This window comes from Hemiscyllium ocellatum, chromosome 12 (assembly GCF_020745735.1).
Source record: "Hemiscyllium ocellatum isolate sHemOce1 chromosome 12, sHemOce1.pat.X.cur, whole genome shotgun sequence".
Lineage (NCBI taxonomy): Eukaryota > Metazoa > Chordata > Chondrichthyes > Orectolobiformes > Hemiscylliidae > Hemiscyllium > Hemiscyllium ocellatum.
In genome coordinates this window covers 10,792,373-10,812,716 of record NC_083412.1, presented here as the reverse complement: position 1 = coordinate 10,812,716, position 20,344 = coordinate 10,792,373, and the positions used below count along the sequence as shown (strand labels likewise).

The 20,344-nt window shown below is 43.1% G+C and overlaps 1 protein-coding gene across 3 annotated transcripts in view; it reads left to right on the top strand.

The window, feature by feature from the left end:
- Window positions 1-20,344, top strand: part of pcid2 (PCI domain containing 2) — a 51,409-nt gene that overhangs the window by 20,979 nt on the left and 10,086 nt on the right. For all 3 annotated transcript variants that reach the window (XM_060833311.1, XM_060833309.1, XM_060833310.1), the window contains 5 exons: window positions 2,131-2,198; window positions 6,685-6,724; window positions 12,457-12,511; window positions 14,428-14,531; window positions 15,490-15,565. In XM_060833311.1, the coding sequence (XP_060689294.1) occupies window positions 2,131-2,198; window positions 6,685-6,724; window positions 12,457-12,511; window positions 14,428-14,531; window positions 15,490-15,565 (343 nt within the window). The remainder of the gene's footprint in view (window positions 1-2,130; window positions 2,199-6,684; window positions 6,725-12,456; window positions 12,512-14,427; window positions 14,532-15,489; window positions 15,566-20,344) is intronic.

Sequence of the window (20,344 nt, the reverse complement as noted above, 5' to 3'; positions counted from 1 at the left end):
CTGCCACTACGAGAACATGTAAAGCCTGGTTGATGACATGCCTTTCTGCAGTCCCCCACCCCAAATGCCATTTGATGTTAAAAAAAATCTATGGTATGTGTATCAGGAGGTAGCTTTGTGTACATAACTACCAGGTCATCTTCAGAAAGTTAAGGTTTTTTGTCCAGTAAATTGTTTTTTCCCATGGCCGAACTCTGTAAATATCTTTGTTTTTAAAGAGGTAATTGTTTACTCCTCCCCTGGGGTTTTTGTGTCTTTTGGTGGGACCTTCAAAACCCCATTCCAAACGGAGCGGAACACGAGCCACAGTAATACAAATTGTGCAGTCAGTTTTAGTGTCAATGTAAAAATCGAAAGAACTGCGGATGCTGTAAATTAGGATCTCACACAGAAATTTCTGGAAAAGCTCAGCAGGCCTGGCAGCATCCTCAGAATCATTCTGAGGAAGGGTCACATGACCCAAAGTGTTAAATCTGATTTCTCTCCACACATGGTGCTGCACTTCTCCAGCAATTTCTGTTTTGGCTTTAGTGTCAGTGTCCTTGTTTCGGCTAAAACATACTTTCTTCAAAACTCCAATGGCTGCATCCAGTTGATGAACATAAAAATTAACACTTGACAGGTGCCTTCACCAAAAATGTCAATCTGAAAATGAGTGGATTTTTGGGTTGGATTGCGCTGGAGCAGAAACTCTTGCCCACCTCCTCAGCTTTTCAGTTCATGCCTCTAGAAAGGAACTCCCATGCTCTGATTTTATTATTCCCCTAATAACCTGCTTCATCACTAATGATGAATGGAGTAACTGCACCCACACAAATCCCTGTTATCACATATGCTGACTTGTTTTCTAAGAAATATGTGGATTCAGCATTCCTCTTGCCAAAATATGCAATCTCATTTTTCTTTTATTGTCATCTATATGCATATTCCAGATGTTCATTAATGTCTTCCTGCATGTTGTCACAGATCTCCCATCTAGTGGAGTTGGTTCTGCAGTTTTTCAATCTAAAGGGGTAATTGTGGGAGCTTTGTATGACTATGTCAGAGGAACGGCATTTTCAACACCAGTTTTCCTCTCCTGGAGTGGAAACCAGTATATAGTGAGGATTTCTTTTGGTCTACTATTTTATTGTTTACTTCAATTTTAGTGAAGTCTATTCCTTCATTAATTATTAGTTTCCTTGCAATGTCAAGTTTATTATTTCTTCTTTTTCTGTGAAGACTGACATAAGATAATTTGTCAATAATGTTTCAAGCTATTTTCATTTTCAGTTATACTGCATCATGTTGCACTGACCTACCTTTTCTCTTCTCTTTCACTGTAAATACCTTTTTTTTTGGTAAATTTTGAATCCCTCACCAGTGCCTTTTTTAGTTCCTCACTGAAGTTAATCACATTTTTTTTGCCTTCCTTGCTGCTCCTTAAATTTCTCCCAGTCCCTGGTATCAGCTCTATCCTTTCCACTTTTTCATGCTCTCCTGTTTAGTTTTATAATGTCTCTCATGTCTTATGTTGATTGTGACTCTTTTATTTGGTGAGCAGTGCTGTTACCTTTTAAAAAGGTGAAAGGAATAGTTATACTGGGCTGATATCAATGCTAGGAGAAAGTGAGGACTGCAGATGCTGGAGATCAGAGCTGAAAATGTGTTGCTGGAAAAGCGCAGCAGGTCAGGCAGCATCCAAGGAGCAGGAGAATCGACGTTTCGGGCATGAGCCATTCCAGAAGAAGGGCTCATGCCCGAAACGTCGATTCTCCTGCTCCTTTGATGCTGCTTGACCTGCTGCGCTTTTCCAGCAACACATTTTCAGCTCTGATATTAATGCTAATTAATTTTGGATCTTTTCCACTGACAGCAATTTTGACCAATTTATGTTGTCAGCCTTCTCATCGTATTTCAAAACCTAGATAGTTAGTTGCTGCATTATGTTTCTGCATTTTAAATTTAACATCGAGTTCACTCGTAGGTAAATGAAAAATACTGCGAAATTATAAATGGACGAATACTGATGGTATGTAGAGGACAGAACAAATGAAAATGAAACCTACAAGGCAGAAATCGATCCAGAGTCTTTGGGTGCTACTTTAAAGTGTAATGAATAATTTTGTTTATTGTTTCTCCATTTTACAGATGTGCCTATGCTGTTGCAAACCATGATTTTGTGGAAGCGTGCAAATATCAAACATTTGTGGTTCAATATCCTTTGTAAAGAACAGTGAAAAATTACATATGTATTTTATAAATGTCTGAAGTTAGGTGTTTTACACTTTTTTTTTCTCTAGTTGTGTACTCCCTGTTTGAGCCTTGAGCCTGCATCTGGCTGAGTATCTTCACTATCGGATAAATAGGCAAAGACTTTTCCCTGGGTCGGGCAGTCCACAGCATAGGTTTAGAGTGAGAGGGGAAAGATATAAAAGAGACCTCAGGGGCAACTTTTTCACAGAGAGGGTGGTACGTGTACGGAATGAGCTGCCAGAGGAAGTGGTGGAGGCTGGTACAATTGCAACAATTAAGAGGCATTTGGATGGATATATGAATAGGAAGGGTTTGGAGGGATATGGACCGGGTGCTGGCAGGTGGGACTAGATTGGGTTGGGAAATCTGGTCAGCATGGACAGGTTGGACCGAAGGGTCTGTTTCCATGCTGTATATCTCTATGACTCTATCTCTGATTTCATCCATTCAGACCCACTCCCTGCTCCCTTGAGCTCCATTCCCACAGAATCACCTTCTTGGACCCCGTGCTAGCTGGCTTTCTGACAACTTTCTTTCTTCAAGTGTTGCCCCTCTTCAAAACCACCTTTGTTGAATCTTTCTCAAATAACAACTGTTGTTGTACGCAGCCTTGCTAAGTACAACTCATCTCCAACTTCCCATTCATCTCGGGTGCTGGATGAACAAAACTTGCCTCCAATTGAAATTTGGAACAACTAAAACCATTGATTTTGATCCGTTCTAAAATCTGTTATCTAGCTACCGGCTTTGTCCTTCTCCTCGGCAACTGAGGCCGAACCGAATTGTTTCACCATGATGCGATATTTAACCTTGCAGTAAGGCTCTGACCGCACATTCTTCCATTTTGAAAGCTATTTATTTCAAGTTCCAAAACATTGCTCAACTCTCCCATGCCTGAGCTCATCTGCTGTTGAAAGCTTCCTCTTTGTCACCTCTAGGGTTGGCTATTCAATTATAGCCTTGGCCAGTTGTTCATTTTGATGTCATCTTTCCCTTTAAACTTGCCTATCCACAATTCTGGTGCTCTCATTTGACTTAACTTGGAAGATCCCTTTCTGTTATCACCCGTGGTATCTAGGCAAAAGTGAAGACTGCAGATGCTGGAAACCAGAGTTTAGATCAGAGTGGTGCTGGAAAAGCACAGCAGATCAGGCAGCATCGAGGAACAGGAAAATCGACGTTTCGGGCAAAAGCTCTTCATCAGGAATAGAGGCAGGCAGCCTCCAGGGTGGACAGATAAATGTGTGGGGGCGGGGGGATCGGGATGGGACTGGACTGGACCCTTCCTCTACATTGGGGAGACTGGATACCTCCTAGCAGAGCGCTTCAGGGAACGTCTCCGGGACACCCGCACCAATCAACCCCACCGCCCCGTGGCCCAACATTTCAACTCCCCCTCCCATTCTGCCGAGGACATGCTGCTCCTGGGTCTCCTCCACCACTGCTCCCTCACCACCTGATGCCTGGAGGAAGAACGCCTCATCTTCCGCCTTGGAACACTTCAACCCCAGGGCATCAATGTGGGCTTCACCAGTTTCCTCATTTCCCCTTCCCCCACCTTATCCCGGTTTCAACCTTCCAGCTCAGCACTGTCCCCATGACCTGTCCTACTTGCCAATTTTCCTTCCCACCGATCCGCTCCACCCTCCTGTCTGACCCATCACCTCCAACTCCACCCTCATCCACCTATTGTACTTTTTGATACTTTCTCCCCAGCCCCACCCCACCCCCATTTATCTCTCCACTCTGGAGGCTCCCTGCCTCTTTTCCTGATGAGGGACTTTTGCCCGAAACGTCAATTTTCCTGTTCCTCGGATGCTGGCTGACCTGCTGTGCTTTTCCAGCACCACTCTAGTCTAAACCCTTGGTTTCTAGTCAAGAAACATAATTTAAAATTGTTATCCTTTTTAAATTTTCAATCCATCAATTCCCTCTCAACTTCTTTTCAATTGCCTCAGCACTAAACCCTGGAATTCCCTCCCTAAACCTTGTATCCCTGCTCTCCTCCTTTTTCAGAAAACACTCCTTAAAACCTTCCTCATTGACCAACCTTTGTTCATTTGCTTTAATACGGTGGCTCAGTGGTTAGCGCTGCTGCCTCACAGCACCAGGGTTCCAGGTTCGATTCCAGCCTTGGGTGACGTCTGTGTGGAGTTTGCACATTCTCCCTGTGTCTGCGTGGGTTTCCTCCGGGTGCTCCGGTTTCCTCCCACAGTCCAAAGATATGCAGGTCAGGTGAATTGGCCATGCTAAATTGCCCGTAGTGTTAGGGGCATTAGTCAGAGAGATTGGGTGGATTACTCTTCGGAGGGTTGGTGTGGACTTGTTGGGCCGAAGGGCCTGTTTCCACACTGTAGTGAATCTAATCTAATCTCTCATTTGGCTTGGTGTCATACTTAATAATGTTCTTATGAAGAGTCTTTTATTATCCAAAATTTCTATATAATTATAAGTTTTAATTAGAATTAATTAATTTTAATTAGAATTAATTAGAAAGTTTATGTAGATTATTTCCACTATAAATTTGAACAAATAAATTTATAACTGAATTATGGTTGTGCAAACTGATCCATTACCTCTCACCATGTTGCTTACCTGGAGGTTATGGTTAGTCTTAACTGCCCACACAATGCTACTTCAGATATTAGTATATAAAGCAAAAACTATGTGGTGAATACTTAATTCCTGACTTCAGACTGAACTTTCCATTCCCTTTCATAACACAAATTTCTATTAATTTTTAATATTGAACCTGCACATTCGTATTTATAATGCAATCTATAGTTGCTTGACCTGATGTGCCACAAGTTCTGCTGGTAGCTGTGAGCTTGCTGATTCTAAAATACATTTCTCCTATTTTGTTTGGCTCACTTAGCAGATCAAAGAATTTAAACCCTGTTCACATGGTTTTTCACTTTGCAACAGGACACAAGGAACCCCTCTGCTCCCTTGATTTTTGCTCCTCCCACAATCCCAGTCCCCAGTTGCAGACTCTGCTTGCCTGAATCCCACTGCCAGGTAATTGTTGCTGACTGCCCAGTTTTGGGTCAGCCTGTGACAAATTACCCACTTCGGTAGAATAGAGAAGAAAGACAGGAAAATTTGGTGTCCAAAAGAGCTTGGCTGTCCTTGTTTATAAGTCACTGAAAGCTGGCATGTAGGTACAGCAAGCAATTAGAAAGGCAAACAGACTAGTGGTCTTTATATTAAGGGGATTTAGATTAGATTAGATTCCCTACTGTATGGAAACAGGCCCTTCAGCTCAACCAGTCCACACCGACCCTCCGAAGAGTAACCCACCCAGACCCATTTCCCTCTGACTAATGCATCGAACACTACGGGCAATTCAGTCTGGCCAATTCACCTGACCTGCACATCTTTGGATTGTGGGAGGAGAGCCACGTAGACACGGGGAGATTGTGCAGCCTTCACACAGGCAGAAGCCTGAGGTTGAAATCGAACCTGTGTCTCTGGCGCTATGAGGCAACAGTGCTAACCACCGAGCCACTTTGCTGTCCCTTAGCCACATACTGAATTTTTCAAAGTGGAAAAATGTTTACAAGCACGTATCCATGGGTGTTTTCAGATGCCACACTGAATAAAGAAGCCTCTTAGTTAAAAGAGGTGGAGACTTTTTCAATCAACTGTTGGTAAGTAAATAATGAAAAGTAAACAGCTGGTGAAACCAGCATTATACAGTTCATGGATATTACAGAAGGAACCAATGGTCAGGAGTAGATAGTAGACATTAATTCACCAATGCCACCAATTCCTTTATCAATAGACGTGAAGCTGGAAACGCCTAGCAGGTCAGACAGTATCCGAGGAGCAGGAAAGTCAATGCTTCGGGCCGAAACGCTCATCCCGCTGGACGTTTCCAGCTTCACATCTAATGCCTCTGCCTTCCAGCATCTGTACTCCTTACTGTCTCCATCAATTCCTTTGTTGGTATACCCGCTGCTGCTAATTTATTTATTAAATCCCTGAGGTTTTCTCTCTTGCATTAGCTTATTTATCTTTTGTTGTACTCACCGCACCCTGATTTTATTATCTCACTGCTGCCTCCTTCATTTCATTTACAACTAGCCATCGATCTGTTGACTTTATTTAATTCATTTATGAATCGGGTGCAATATTGATGTATTTGTTGCTGTCTGAATTGGTTGATTGCTGCTCATTAATTAATTTATTGATACATGGTTAGCTTTGTTGTAAACAGCTGATGAACAACAGGTTTGTTGGTACTTGGTCAGCCAACATATTGCTTGCATTTGTCAACTTCACTCATCAGGCAGCACTTCCTTGGCTGGTTACTGCTTTTCTAAAACTTCACTTCATCCGAGAATCTAATGCAATATCAGAGAAGGTGGATGTTAATTAAAGTTTAATTATTTTATGATTGAAGATGAGGAACAAAATGTAGTATTTTTTTCCTTCACTGGCAAACATCATTCTTGAGGGCATTCCAAGCTCACAAGGAGGAGAACTGGTAAGTTCTAACTGCTTAATTAAGCATCAGTTCAAAATTTCTCCTCTTTGAGTCATGGTTTTAAATTGCTGTTTTCTGTGTCGGAATGTTTTAGACTCCGGTTTACAAGGGCACACTGTATTTTCTCTTCGGCCCACTGGAGTGCAAGATGTTGTCCTTGGTTCAGTGCTGTTATTTTCACTTTGGGTTAAGAGGTTGTGAGTTCAAGCCCCACTTCAGGGTTATATAGTCTGTTAACCCTGGGAGTGTGTACCTTTGGCACTGCTGAAAATGCTGTCTTTACTGGCATTTTAACTCTTACACCTACGCTTCCCCCCCCCCCCCCCCCCCCCCAACCCCCACCACCACAAAAGTAAAAAAAGAAAGACATTTTCTGGTCATCTATCAGATTGCCATTCATGTGGACTTGTACACTAAATGACTGTCACACTTCCAAACGACTGTAGTGATTACACATTGACAGGATATCATTGAATGTGAGGTGCTTTCAGATTTCTCAAGCAGGTGAAATGCTCTGTGTAAATGTAAGTTCATTTAGTTGTTTAGTTCTGAGTGACTTCAGATGAAACTGCTCTTCTGCTCTGTAAAATATGCACGCGTTTCTGAACTTTGCACCAATGTTTTAAACTCATAATTTGGAAGAAAAGGAACTGATTTTGTAGGGAATGTATTTTCTTCTGACTGTTTATTAGAAATAATGACATTAGACCTGCTCAGGCAATTAAACCCAATTTCAGAAAGTTGCACAAGTTGTACTTTAATCGGTCGGATAAATATGTCTGCCGTGATCAGGTTGCTCTTCTTTTTTCCTGTTTTTGTTTTTTAATGAGATGTGGGCATTGCTGGCAAAGCCAATGTTTATTGCCCATCCTTAATTGCCCTTGAACTCATTGGCATGCCAGGCTATTTCAGAGGGCATTTAAAAGTAAGTCAGTTTTCTAGAAGGTGGCGTTACTTGTAAGCCAGACCTAAAGAACATTAATGAACACAACGGGTTTTTGAGTTTTGCGGTCACCATTACTGCGACTGACTTTTTAATTTCAAATTTTATAATTGAATTTAAATTCCACTTGCTGTTATGGTGCAATTTGACCATATTTCCTTAGAGTGTTAGCTTGGACCTCTGGATTACTAGTCCAGTGACTTCAGAGGTTTCCAGATGAATGAATGTCCAAAATACAGCTGCGCATACTTAGAAATGTGATCCCATATAAGGGTTTAATTTTAAAAACCTGACATATGAACGTTTCCTGGTCTTATGAACAGTTGCTTTCCATTGTCCTGCATTGTATTCTGATTTGCATACTCATCAACTTGTGAACGAACTCCAGAATGAAGCCCAGGTATTGCCTGTACCATTGCACCACCATCTCCCATCGCCTAGTCTGGCTATAAATGACAACAGCCTTCAGTATGAACAGAGGATTGGGAATAATTGGATAGCCCTTTCAAAAAGCTGGAACATGCAAAAATGGCAAAATGGTGCCCTTCTGTGCTGCTATGCAGGATACTTTGGGATTTCGTGGACAACACCCTCTTGGACTTAGGAGCAAGAGAAGTCCCTTTGACCCTTCAAACCCAATGCATCATTCGACAAGGTTCATGTGGTAGTAACTTCAGCTCCACTTTCCTGTCTGCCCTAATAACTCCTGGGCCTATCAAAATCCTGTCTAAGTAAGCCCTCAAATAAATTCAATGAATTATTCTCCACTGGGGAAGAGGATGCCACAAGCTAATCATCTTCTCTTTCCCAATTTCCATCTTAAAAGGCAGACTTCTTCCTTTTAAACTGTGTCCATAGTATTAGTGTCCACCACACGAACTTATTGAAACATATAATATCCATCACTCATTCTTCGCAAGTTCATTGAATGTAGGTCTGACCTGTTCAATCGTTCTCCAAAAAATGGCCCCCTCAAGCCAGGAGTGAGTAAAGCCAAGCTTCTCTGAACTGCTTCTAATGCGGTTATGTCTTTTTATTTAATAAGGACTTAAAAAGAGGACACCAGATTATGTTAGTGTATTATAGATGTGGTCTCACCAAGGCCCTGTACAGCCACTGCTGCAAATGTGTTGCTGGTCAAAGCACAGCAGGTTAGGCAGCATCTCAGGAATAGAGAATTCGACGTTTCGAGCATAAGCCCTTCATCAGGAATAAGAGAGAGAGAGCCAAGCCGGCTAAGATAAAAGGTAGGGAGGAGGGACTAGGGGGAGGGGCGATGGAGGTGGGATAGGTGGAAGGAGGTCAAGGTGAGGGTGGTAGGCCGGAGTGGGGTGGGGGCGGAGAGGTCAGGAAGAGGATTGCAGGTTAGGAGGGCGGTGCTGAGTTGAGGGAACCGACTGAGACAAGGTGGGGGGAGGGGAAATGAGGAAGCTGGAGAAATCTGAATTCATACCTTGTGGTTGGAGGGTTCCCAGGCGGAAGATGAGGCGCTCCTCCTCCAGCCGTCGTGTAGTTGTGTTCTGCCGGTGGAGGAGTCCAAGGACCTGCATGTCCTCGGTGGAGTGGGAGGGGGAGTTAAAGTGTTGAGCCACGGGGTGATTGGGTTGGTTGGTTCGGGCGGCCCAGAGGTGTTCTCTGAAGCGTTCCGCAAGTAAGCGGCCTGTCTCACCAATATAGAGGAGGCCACATCGGGTGCAGCGGATGCAATAGATGATGTGTGTGGAGGTACAGGTGAACTTGTGGCGGATATGGAAGGATCCCTTGGGGCCTTGGAGGGAAGTGAGTGTGGAGGTGTGGGCGCAAGTTTTACATTTCCTGCGGTTGCAGGGGAAGGTGCCGGGGGTGGAGGTTGGGTTGGTGGGGGGTGTGGATCTGACAAGGGAGTGTTGGGTTGGTGGGACTGTAAATTTTCCCTGCTTTTATACTCCCTTCCCCATGTAATAAAGGCCAATATTCCATTTGCCTTCCTAATAATTTGCAGACACTGCACATTTTTAATGATCCATGTGCTAAGACATCCAGAGCCCCCTGCATCCCATTGTTCTGCAATCTCTTTCTATTTAATTTATATGTTATTTTTCTATTCTTTCTGCCAGTGTGGACAAGTTCACAATTTCTCAGATTATTCTGCAGCTGCCACATTTTTGCCCATTTACTTAACCTGTCTATATCCGTTTTGTAGTCTCTTTACCCTACCTTGGTATCATTGACAGACTTAGCTACTGTATGTTTGCCCCACTGAATTCTGTCATTGATATAGGTTGTAATTCATTGAAGCCCCAAGCACTGATCCCTATGGCATTCCTCTACCACAGCTTGCCAACGTGAAGGAGATCCATATATCCTACTCATTGCTTCCTATTAGCTGACCAGTCATGTGCAATCCACTATACCACACGTTGTCATCTTTGTCAAGTACCTTCTGGAAATTTAAGGACAGCATTTTCACATGTTCCCCTTTGATCCAGCTAGTCCCTCAAAACTCTTTAATAAAATGGTTAAATACCGTTCCCCTTGCACAAAACTCTGCCTTCTCCCTCTTTTCTTGGAGATGTTAATTGCTTCAGGTTCCTCCTCCCATTCACTGCTTGATTTTCAAATACCTTTGGGAAGTTTTCAAAGTCTGCAGCAGTGAAAATTAAACAAATATTTTGTGACAATGCCTCTATTTTCAATTATTAAATCCAGAGATTTGATGTTTGGTATTTATAGAAATGTATAGCAGACTAAACAGATCCTTCAGTCCATGCCAACCAGCTATCCTAAATTAATCTTGTCCCATATGCCTGTATTTGGCCCAGATCCCTCAACCTTTCCTATTCATATACCCATCCAAATGTCTTTTAAATATTGTAATTGTACCATCCTCCACCACTTCCTCTGGCAGCTCATTCCATGCACACACCACCCTCTGCATGAGAAAGTTGCCCCTTAGGTTCTTTTAAATTTTTCCCCTCTCACCTTAAACCTATACCCTCTAGTTCTGGACTCTCTCACACAGGGAAAAGATCTTGTCTATTTACTATATCCATGTCCCTCATGATTTTATAAACCTCTATAAGGTCACCCCCTCAGCCTCCGACGCTCCAGGGAAAACAGCCCCAGCCTGTTCAGCCTCTCCCTATAGCTCAAATCCTCCAACCCTGGCAACATCCTTGTAAATCTTTTCTGAACCCTTTCAAGTTTCACAAGCTTTTCCTATAGCAGGGCAACCAGAATTACACACAGTATTTCAAAAGTGGCCTAACCAATGTCCTGGACAGCTGCAGCACGACGTCCCAACTCCTGTACTCAGTGCATTGACCAATAAAGGCAAGCATACCAAACACCTTCTTTACTGCTTTTCTACCTGTGACTGCACTTTCAAGGAATTATGAACCTTCACTCCAAGGTCTCTTTGTTCAGTGACTCTCCCAGGCCCTTAGCATTAAGTGTATAAGTACTGCCCTGATTTGCCTTTTCAAAATGCAAAACCTCACATTTATCTAAATTAAACTCCATCTGCCACTCTTCAGCCCATTGGTCCATCTGATCAAAATCCCGTTGTACTCTGAAGTAACCTTCTTTGTTGTCTACTTCAATTTTGGTGTCATCTGCAAACTTATTAACCAAATCTCAGATATTCATATCGAAATCATTGATCTAAAGTTCATAAAGAAGTTGCCCCAACACTAATCCTTGTGGCATACACTAGTCACAGGCCTCCAGTCTGAAAAGCAACCCTCCACCATCACCCTCTGTCTTCTACCTATGAACCAGTTCTGTCTCCAAATAGCTATAGATAGTTCTATGTAATCTAACCTTACTAACCAGACTACCATGAGGAACCTTGCCGAATGATTTACTGAAGATCAAATCCACCGCTCTGCCCTTATCAATCCTCTTTGTTACTTCTTCAAAAAAACTCAATCAAGTTCGTGAGACACGATCTTCCACACACAAAGCCATGTTGACTATCCCTAATCACACCTTGCCTTTCCAAATACATGTAAATCCTGTCTCCGGATTATCTGTAACAGTTTGTCCACTATTGATGGCAGTCTTGCTGGTCTATCGTTCCCTGGCTTTTCCTTACTGCCTTTCTTAAGTAGTGGCCCCATGGTAGCCAACCGCCACCTCACCCGTGGCTATCGATGATACAAATACCTCAGCCCTGATGTTATTAAATAGTGGAGCTGCCCTTTTGTTCTTATTTCTGAATACTGAAAAATAAGCTAACCTTTCAAAAGAATAGGAAGTTTTGCAGACAAATGGTCTGAGTAAGTGTGGGTAGACAAAATAAAAGTGCAAATTGTATCCAAGAAAAAAGATGATAAAATGGAAGAAATCAGAGAAAACCCAAGAGAGAGTCTGCAGATGTGGGTCTGTAACATGATAGGCATGATGTTTGACAATGTGTTATGGGTTCATATGCCACTTGAACAGACTGACATGCCAGTGCAGTACTGAGAGAGTGCTGTCTGTCAGATGAAATCTTAAACTATGTTGAAGCACTTGGGGTCAATGACTTGGTCTGCTGTCTCAGGTGGATGTAAGAGATTCTGTAGCATTCTTTGGAAGAAGAGCCGTGGAGTTAACCTTGAAGTCCTGCCCTAATTATTTGTCACTCAATCAGATTTGCCAAAGTAGATTTATCTGCTCTTTATTTCAGTGCAGGTTGTGGGCATTGGCTGCTGTATTTCCCTACATTCCAATGTGATTGCACCTCAAAAATATTCGATTGGCAGAGTACTTGCCTTGGGTTGTGAATTATTTACCTTTTGATATACTTGTGGTTTGTCACTTCTAGGGCTCTACCGATAATGTATGCAGTAGCTCTGGACCTACGAATCTTTGCAAATAATGTGAGTACGAAATTGCTTTAGTTGTGGGAATTTATTAAATTCATATTCCTTTGGAAGTTTTCATTACAGCCTTGCATTCTGCATCCTTCATGTGGTGCAGAGGTAGGACAGGCTCTTGGGAAGGCACTTGCTTAATATGTGTGAAAATTTCATTGTGGTCTTAAGTGGGTACCTCTTAGTCGGATCATCAGCTTCTACCTCATATAAAGACTCAGAGTACTGTAGAAGCTCTCAGATCCTTGCATTGAACACATTTTTAATTTAGTTTTTGATGGAAGTCTCCAGCCTCTCATAGGCATATGTTGAGTTAAGCAATTGACCCAGTAACATTGAAGAGGTGGTACTGTAGCTCCAAGTCAGAATGTGGGCGTCTTGGAGAGGAAGTTTGAGGTCGGAGTGTTCCCATCCATCTGCTGCCGTTCAAGGTAGCACAGGTCATGGGTTTGAGAGGTTGAGATGAAATTTGATGGTATTTAAAATGGGAGGGCTCTGTCGAATCGACAAATTGTTCCCTTTGGTGGAAGCGACGAGACCAGAGGGCACAGATTTATGATAATTGACCAAAAGGAGCCACGTGACATGAGCAAAGAACTTTCCATTTAGTGATTGGAATACACTGCCTGAAAGTGTATTCCTAACCCCTAACCCTAGACCTATCGCCTGAGAGTCTGGTGGAGGCAGTGTGAGTTGAGGCTTTATAAAGGAAATTGGCCATTACCTGAAAAGGAAACATTTTGTAATGCTATGACAAAAAGGCAGTGGGGTGGCAGTAGGTGAATTGTTTTTTCAGAGGACTAGAGTGTGAAAGCCTGGCATGCATTTGGAAAGTCATCCATGTTCACCCTGAATCCGCAAAGACCGTTCCATCCGTGACCACCTGGTCAGGTCCATGCCCCCCTACAGCCCACCCTCCCATCCTGGCACTTTCCCCTGCCACCGCAGGAACTGTAAAACCTGTGCCCACACCACCTCCCTCACCTCTATCCAAGGCCCTAAAGGAGCCTTCCACATCCATCAAAGTTTTACCTGCACATCCACTAATATCATTTATTGTATCCGTCGCTCCCGATGCGGTCTCCTCTACATTGGGGAGACTGGGCGCCTCCTCGCAGAGCGCTTTAGGGAACACCACCGGGACACCCGCACCAATCAACCACATCGCCCTGTGGCCCAACATTTCAACTCCCCCTCCCACTCTGCCGAGGACATGGAGGTCCTGGGCCTCCTTCACTGCCGCTCCCTCACCACTAGACGCCTGGAGGAAGAACGCCTCATCTTCCGCCTTGGAACACTTCAACCCCAGGGCATCAATGTGGACTTCAACAGTTTCCTCATTTTCCCTTCCCCACCTCACCCTAGTTCCAATCTTCCAGCTCAGCACTGTCCCCATGACTTGTCCGGACTTGTCCTACCTGCCTATCTCCTTTTCCACCTATCCACTCCACCCTCTCCTCCCTGACCTATCACCTTCATCCCCTCCTCCACTCACCCATTGTACTCTATGCTACTTTCTCCCCACCCCCACCCTCCTCTAGCTTATCTCTCCACGCTTCAGGCTCACTGGCTTCATTCCTGATGAAGGGCTTTTGCCTGAAACGTCGATTTCGCTGCTCGTTGGATGCTGCCTGAACTGCTGTGCTCTTCCAGCACCACTGATCCAGAATCTGGTTTCCAGCATCTGCAGTCATTGTTTTTACCCTGAATACAGTAATCCATCCTGGCTTATAAAGGCCTCTGTTGTGTAAACCAGGTTATGTGTACAAGAATTACCTAACAACACCTATCCAATAAGAAAGTATGACACTGCATTTGAGGCCACAGATTTAGTGTGGTGATGATCAGAAATATTTGATTGGAAGCTATCAAAATTTTATTTTTACCTTTGTTTTCCTCTGACAAATCTCGCTTCTGACCAGGCTGACCAACAACTAGGGAAGAAAGGAAAGGGCAAAGTGGGAGATATGCTGGAGAAAGCTGCAGAACTGCTGATGAGTTGTTTCCGAGTCTGTGCCAGTGACAAGTAGGTATTTTAATCGCTCATTTTTGATTGATTATATTGATACTAAGTACTGACAAGGGTGCAAGTGGAAAGGATGTTTTCAGGTGTGAGAGAATCTAGAATTAGTGGTAACTTTGCAAAAATAGAGGGTCGCTCATTTAAAACATCAGTCATAGAGTCAGAGATGTGCAGCATAAAAACAGACCCTTCGGTGCAACCCGTCCATGCCGACCAGATATCCCAACCCAATCTAGTTCCACCTACCAGCACCTGGCCCATATCCCTCCAAACCCTTCCTATTCATATACCCATCCAAATGCCTCTTAAATGTTGCAATCGTACCGGCCTCCACCACTTCCTCTGGCAGCTCATTCTATATACGTACCACCCTCTGTGTGAAAAAGTTGCCCCGAGGTCCCGTTTATATCTTTCCCCTCTCACCCTAAACCTATGCCCTCTAGTTCCGGACTGCCTGACCCCAGGGAAAAGACTTTGTCTATTTATCCTATCCATGCCCCTCATAAATTTTGTAAACCTCTATAAGGTCACCCCTCAGCCTCCGATGCTCCAGGGAAAACAGCCCCAGCCTGTTCAGCCTCTCCCTATAGCTCAAATCAAATATTCTGTCAGACCGTGAATTTTTGGAACTCTCTTCATCAAATGAGAATGGAATCAGAGACTATAAGTAATTTTTAAGGCAGAGGTGGATATACTGTTGGTAAACTAGTGGGCGAAAAGTTTTGGAGTTGAGGTCATAATCACACCAGCCATAATCAGACCAGCCATGATCTTATTAAATGGTATAATTGGGTCGAGATACTCCTAACTCATATGTTCGTAGGTATGTTATAACTTTGCTCATGTAACTCTTGTAATCTATTGCATTTTTTTTAGAAATTAAAAGTAAATCAGTAAAGCTATAAAATTATTAATGATTTGAAGCAATGTTGCTGAATTTTATTATTGCTTCTGAAAATAGCCGCGCTGGAATCGATGACTCAAAGAAGTGGGGAATGCTATTTCTCATCAATCAGCTGTTCAAAATATATTTTAAGGTAAGAAAAGGATCTGATATTTACAGCTGTATAAATGTGTAATCTGTACTCATTGGTATCTGCCCCGATACCAATGCGGACTCTCAAAAGCTGAACAACCTAACAAGGTGGAGGTCCTGCCTACCTAATGACAGGGCTGCTTCCCCATTCCCTTGTTAACATTGATACTTTAGCAACTGGGTGAGAAAGCCAGCGGTCAGGAGACTGCTAGGTTTGTGGGGAGTGATCAGCCATTGGGAGGCTGATATCTTTCTTGTGGGGCCAGAGCCCTGTTCTGCTCCTCTTGGACCACAGGGAATGCTGGAAAATGTTCTCAGCGCATGAAGCCTCTAATTCTAAACCACTAAGTTTCCAGACCCATGGGAAACCCATTTAACAGCAGTGAATTTTAAATCAGGATGTTAATTACCCATTAGGAGCCTCATTTTAATATGGCGGGAGTGAAGACTGCACATGCTATAGATCAGGATTCCTGATAAAGGGCTTATGCCCGAAATACCTGGGATGCTGTCTGACTTGCTGTGCTTTTCCAGTACCATGCTCTCTATATGGACTTCATTAAGGCATTCAACAAGGTTCCCCATGGGAGGCTGATTAGCAAGGTTAGATCTCATGGAATATAGGGCGAACTAGCCAATTGGATACAGAACTGGCTCAAAGATAGAAGACAGGGGGTGGTGGTGAAGGGTTGTTTTTCAGACTGGAGGCCTGTGACCAGTGGAGTGCCACAAGGATCAGTGCTGGGTCTACTGCTTTATCTCATTTATATAAATTATTTAGATGTGAGCATAAGAGGTATAGTTAGTAAGTTTGCAGATGATGCCAAAATTGGAGGTGTAGTGGACAGCGAAGAAGGTTATCTCAGATTACAACAGGATCTGGACAGATGGGCCAATGAGCTGAGAGGTGGCAGAAGGAGTTTAATTCAGATAAATTTTTGAGGTGCTGCATTTTGGGAAAGCAAATCTTAGCAGGACTTATACACTTAATGCTACGGTCCTGGGGAGTATTGCTGAACAAAGAGACCTTGGAGTGTGGGTTCATAGCTCCTTGAAAGTGGAGCCGCAGGTCGATAGGATAATGAAAGCGGTGTTTGGTATGCTTTCCTTTATTGGTCAGAGTATTGAGTACAGGAGTTGGGAGGTCATGTTGCGGCTGTACAGGACATTGGTTAGGCCACTGTTGGAATATTGCGTGCAATTCTGGTCTCCATCCTATCGGAAAGATGTTGTGAAACTTGAAAAGATTCAGAAAAGATTTACAAGGATGTTGCCAGGGTTGGAGGATTTGAGCTACATGGAGAGGCTGAACAGGCTGGGGCTGTTTTCCCTGGAGGATCGGAGGCTAAGGAGTGACCTTATAGAGGTTTACAAAATCCTGAGGAGCATGGATATGATAAATAGACAAAGTCTTTTCCCTGGGGTGGGGGGAGTCCAGAACTAGAGGGCATAGGTTTAGGGTGAGAGGGGAAAGATATAAACGGGACCTAAGGGGCAACATTTTCATGTAAAGGGTGGTGCGTGTATGGAATGAGCTGCCAGAGGATGTGGTGGAGGCTGGTACAATTGCAACATTTAAGAGGCATTTGGATGTGTATATGAATAGGAAGGGTTTGGAGGGATATGAGCTGGGTGCTGGCAGGTGGGACTAGATTGAGTTGGGATATCTGGTTGGCATGGACGGGTTGGACAGAAGGGTCTGTTTCCATGCTGTACATCTCTGACTCTGCCATCCTTACTCAGTCTTGCCTATTTATCTGTAGCAATGAAGCAGTGTAGTTGGCTCTTAAGATAGGCAATAATTGTTCATCCTATGAATGAATATTTTTTTTAAAAGATCCATCACTTCAACAAAATGATCTTAACACAGATGGGATTTATCCAAGGATTCTCTGGGAAGTCGGGAACGACATTGCAGAGCCTTTGACTTCGATCTTTTTGATGTAATTGTCTGCAGGAATAGTGCCAGACCTGGAGGATAGCAAATGTTGTCCTCTTCTTCAAAAAGGGGAGTAGAGACAACCCTGGTAATTATAGACCAATGAGCCTTAATTCGGTTGTGGGTAAAGAGTCGGAAAGAATTATAAGAAATAGGATTTATAATCATCTAGAAAGGAATAATTTGATTAGGGATAGTCAACACGGTTTTGTGAAGGGTAGATTGTGCCTCACAAATCTTAATGATTCTTTGAGAAGGTGACCAAACAGGTGGATGGGGGTAAAGCGTTTGATGTGGTGTATGTGGATTTTAGTAAGGCGTTTGATAAGGTTTCCCACCGTAGGCAATTGCAGAAAATACGGAGCCATGGGGTTGAAGGTGATTTAGCGGTTTGGACCAGAAATTAGCTAGCTGAAAGAAAACAGAGGGTGTTGGTTGTTGGGAAATGTTCACCCTGGAGGTCAGTTACTAGTGGTGTACCGGAAGGATCTGTTTTGGGTCCACTGCTGTTTGTCATTTATAAAAATAACCTGGATGAGGGCATAGAAAGATGGGTTAGTAAATTTGTGGATGATACTATGGTCAGTGGAGACATGGATAGTGCTGAAAGATGTTGGAGGTTACTAAGGGACATAGATAAGCTGAGAGGTGGCAAATGGAGTTTAATGTGGAATCATGTGAAGTGTTTCACTTTGGAAGGAGTTAAAAATCTCACAATACCAGGTTGTAATCCAGCAGGTTTATTCAGCAGCACTAGCTTTCGGAGCGCTGCTCCTTCATCAGGTGGCTGTGGAGTATAAGATTGTAAGACACAGAATTTATAGCAAAAGATTACAGTCTGATGCCACTGACATGATATATTGAGAAAAACTGGATTGTTTATTCAGTTTTTCATCTTTTAGAAAGACCATGTTAATTTTGGTTCTTTCATGTGTAAATCCCAGAACTTATTAAAGTTATATTCTCAATTTAGCTTTAACAATTGGTGCCATCTCAGCTCAGATACTGCTTAAGGGTGTGAGGTTAAAGTCTGTCTGTGTCCCTGTGTCTCTGTCTGTCTGCTTCATTGGGACACAGACAGACTTTAACCTCGCACCTTTAATGCAGTATCTGAGCTGAGATGGCACCCATTGTTAAAGCTAAATTGAGAATATAACTTTCATATGTAAATCCCAGAACTTATTAAAGAACCAAAATTAACATGGTCATTCTAAAAGATGAAAGACTGAATAAACAATCCAATTTTTCTCAATATGTCATGTCAGTGGCATCACAGTGTAAACCTTTGCAATAAATTCTGTGTCATATGATCTTTTACTCTACAACCATCTGATGAAGGAGCAGTGCTTCCAAAAAAAACTTATTAGACTATAACTTGGTGTTGTGTGATTTTTAACTTTGTCCACCCCAGTCCAACACCAGCACCTCCAAATTCTCACTTCGGAAGGAATAACAGGGATACAGAGTACTGTAAGATTCTTCGTTGTGTGGATGAGCAGAGAGATCTCAGCGTCCATGTGCAAAGATCCCTGAAAGTTGCCACCCAGGTTGATAGAGGTTAATAGAAAAAAGTGAGGACTGCAGATACTGGAGATCAGAGTGGAAGAGTGTGGCGCTGGAAAAGCACCAGCAGGTCAGGCAGCAGCTGAGGAGCAGGAGAATCGAAGTTTTGAACACAAGCCCTTCATTCCAAATGAAGAGCTTATGCTTGAAGCGTTGATTCTCCTGCTCCTCAGATACTGCGTGACCGGTTGTGCTTTTCCAGCGCCACACACTTTCCTCTTATGAGGAAAGGCTGAGGAACCTGAGGCAGTTTATGTTAAAGAGAAAGTGAAAAGAAATACAAGATGATCAGAGGATTACACATGGTGGACAATGACAGCCTTTTTCCTCGGATGGTGATGGCTCGCACGAGGGGGCATAGCTTTAAATGGAGGGGTGATAGATATAGGACAGATGTCAGAGGTAGGTTCTTTACTCAGAGAGTAGTAAGGGCATGGAATGCCCTGCCTGCAACAGTAGTAGACTCGCCACCCTTAAGGGTATTTAAATGTAGTCATTAAATATATGGATGAAAATGGAATAGTGCAGGTTGGATGCGCATCGGATGGTTTCACAGGTTGGTGCAACATCAAGGCCGAACGGCCTGTACGATGCCGAGATGTTCTATTTTTTAAACACTGCAATATCTGCAATTGCAAAAGTAAATGTGATGAATTAGATATGCATTGCACATATTTAAATTGTGAGTCCTCTCCCACCCTATGAATGTGTCGGTTGAGTGTACCATCAATATCAATGCTTCAGTCGGATCTGAATTGTTTTCAGAGCACACACACACTAATTTCACATATTGTTTTCTGTTTTGTTTATCCCATATTGTTGGATAGTGACATATTTAGCTAGCCTGCCTCCCAGATGCAGAGAGGTCCCGGTATACTGTCACAATACTGGTTCTGTTACAAGGTCACTATGCCCTTGAGTTTTTTTTCGGGGGGGGGAGTAATTAGCCAGGCTCCATCTAATTAGGGCCTTCCTGTTGACCCTAACAGATGATACCTCCAGTTTAAGATTTTAATGTCATATAAAAAAAGGCATAATCAAAGGGGATTGGCCAGCTAGCTTTGTTTATGTTAAAAGTTTTTTCGGTTCAGATCTTTAGTCAGTTCAATTACAGCAGGGGATGTGTGAAAAGTTGCTGGATTTTTCTCTCGCCTTGCAAACTGCAAGTTTTTGTTTGATTTTACCTTTTGTGCTAAGGGATCTGTGTACTGGGACTGTCGCAAGAATTTTTGGAACAGCATCATTAAGTTGTGTTTGGATAGGATAAATTATCTGTTA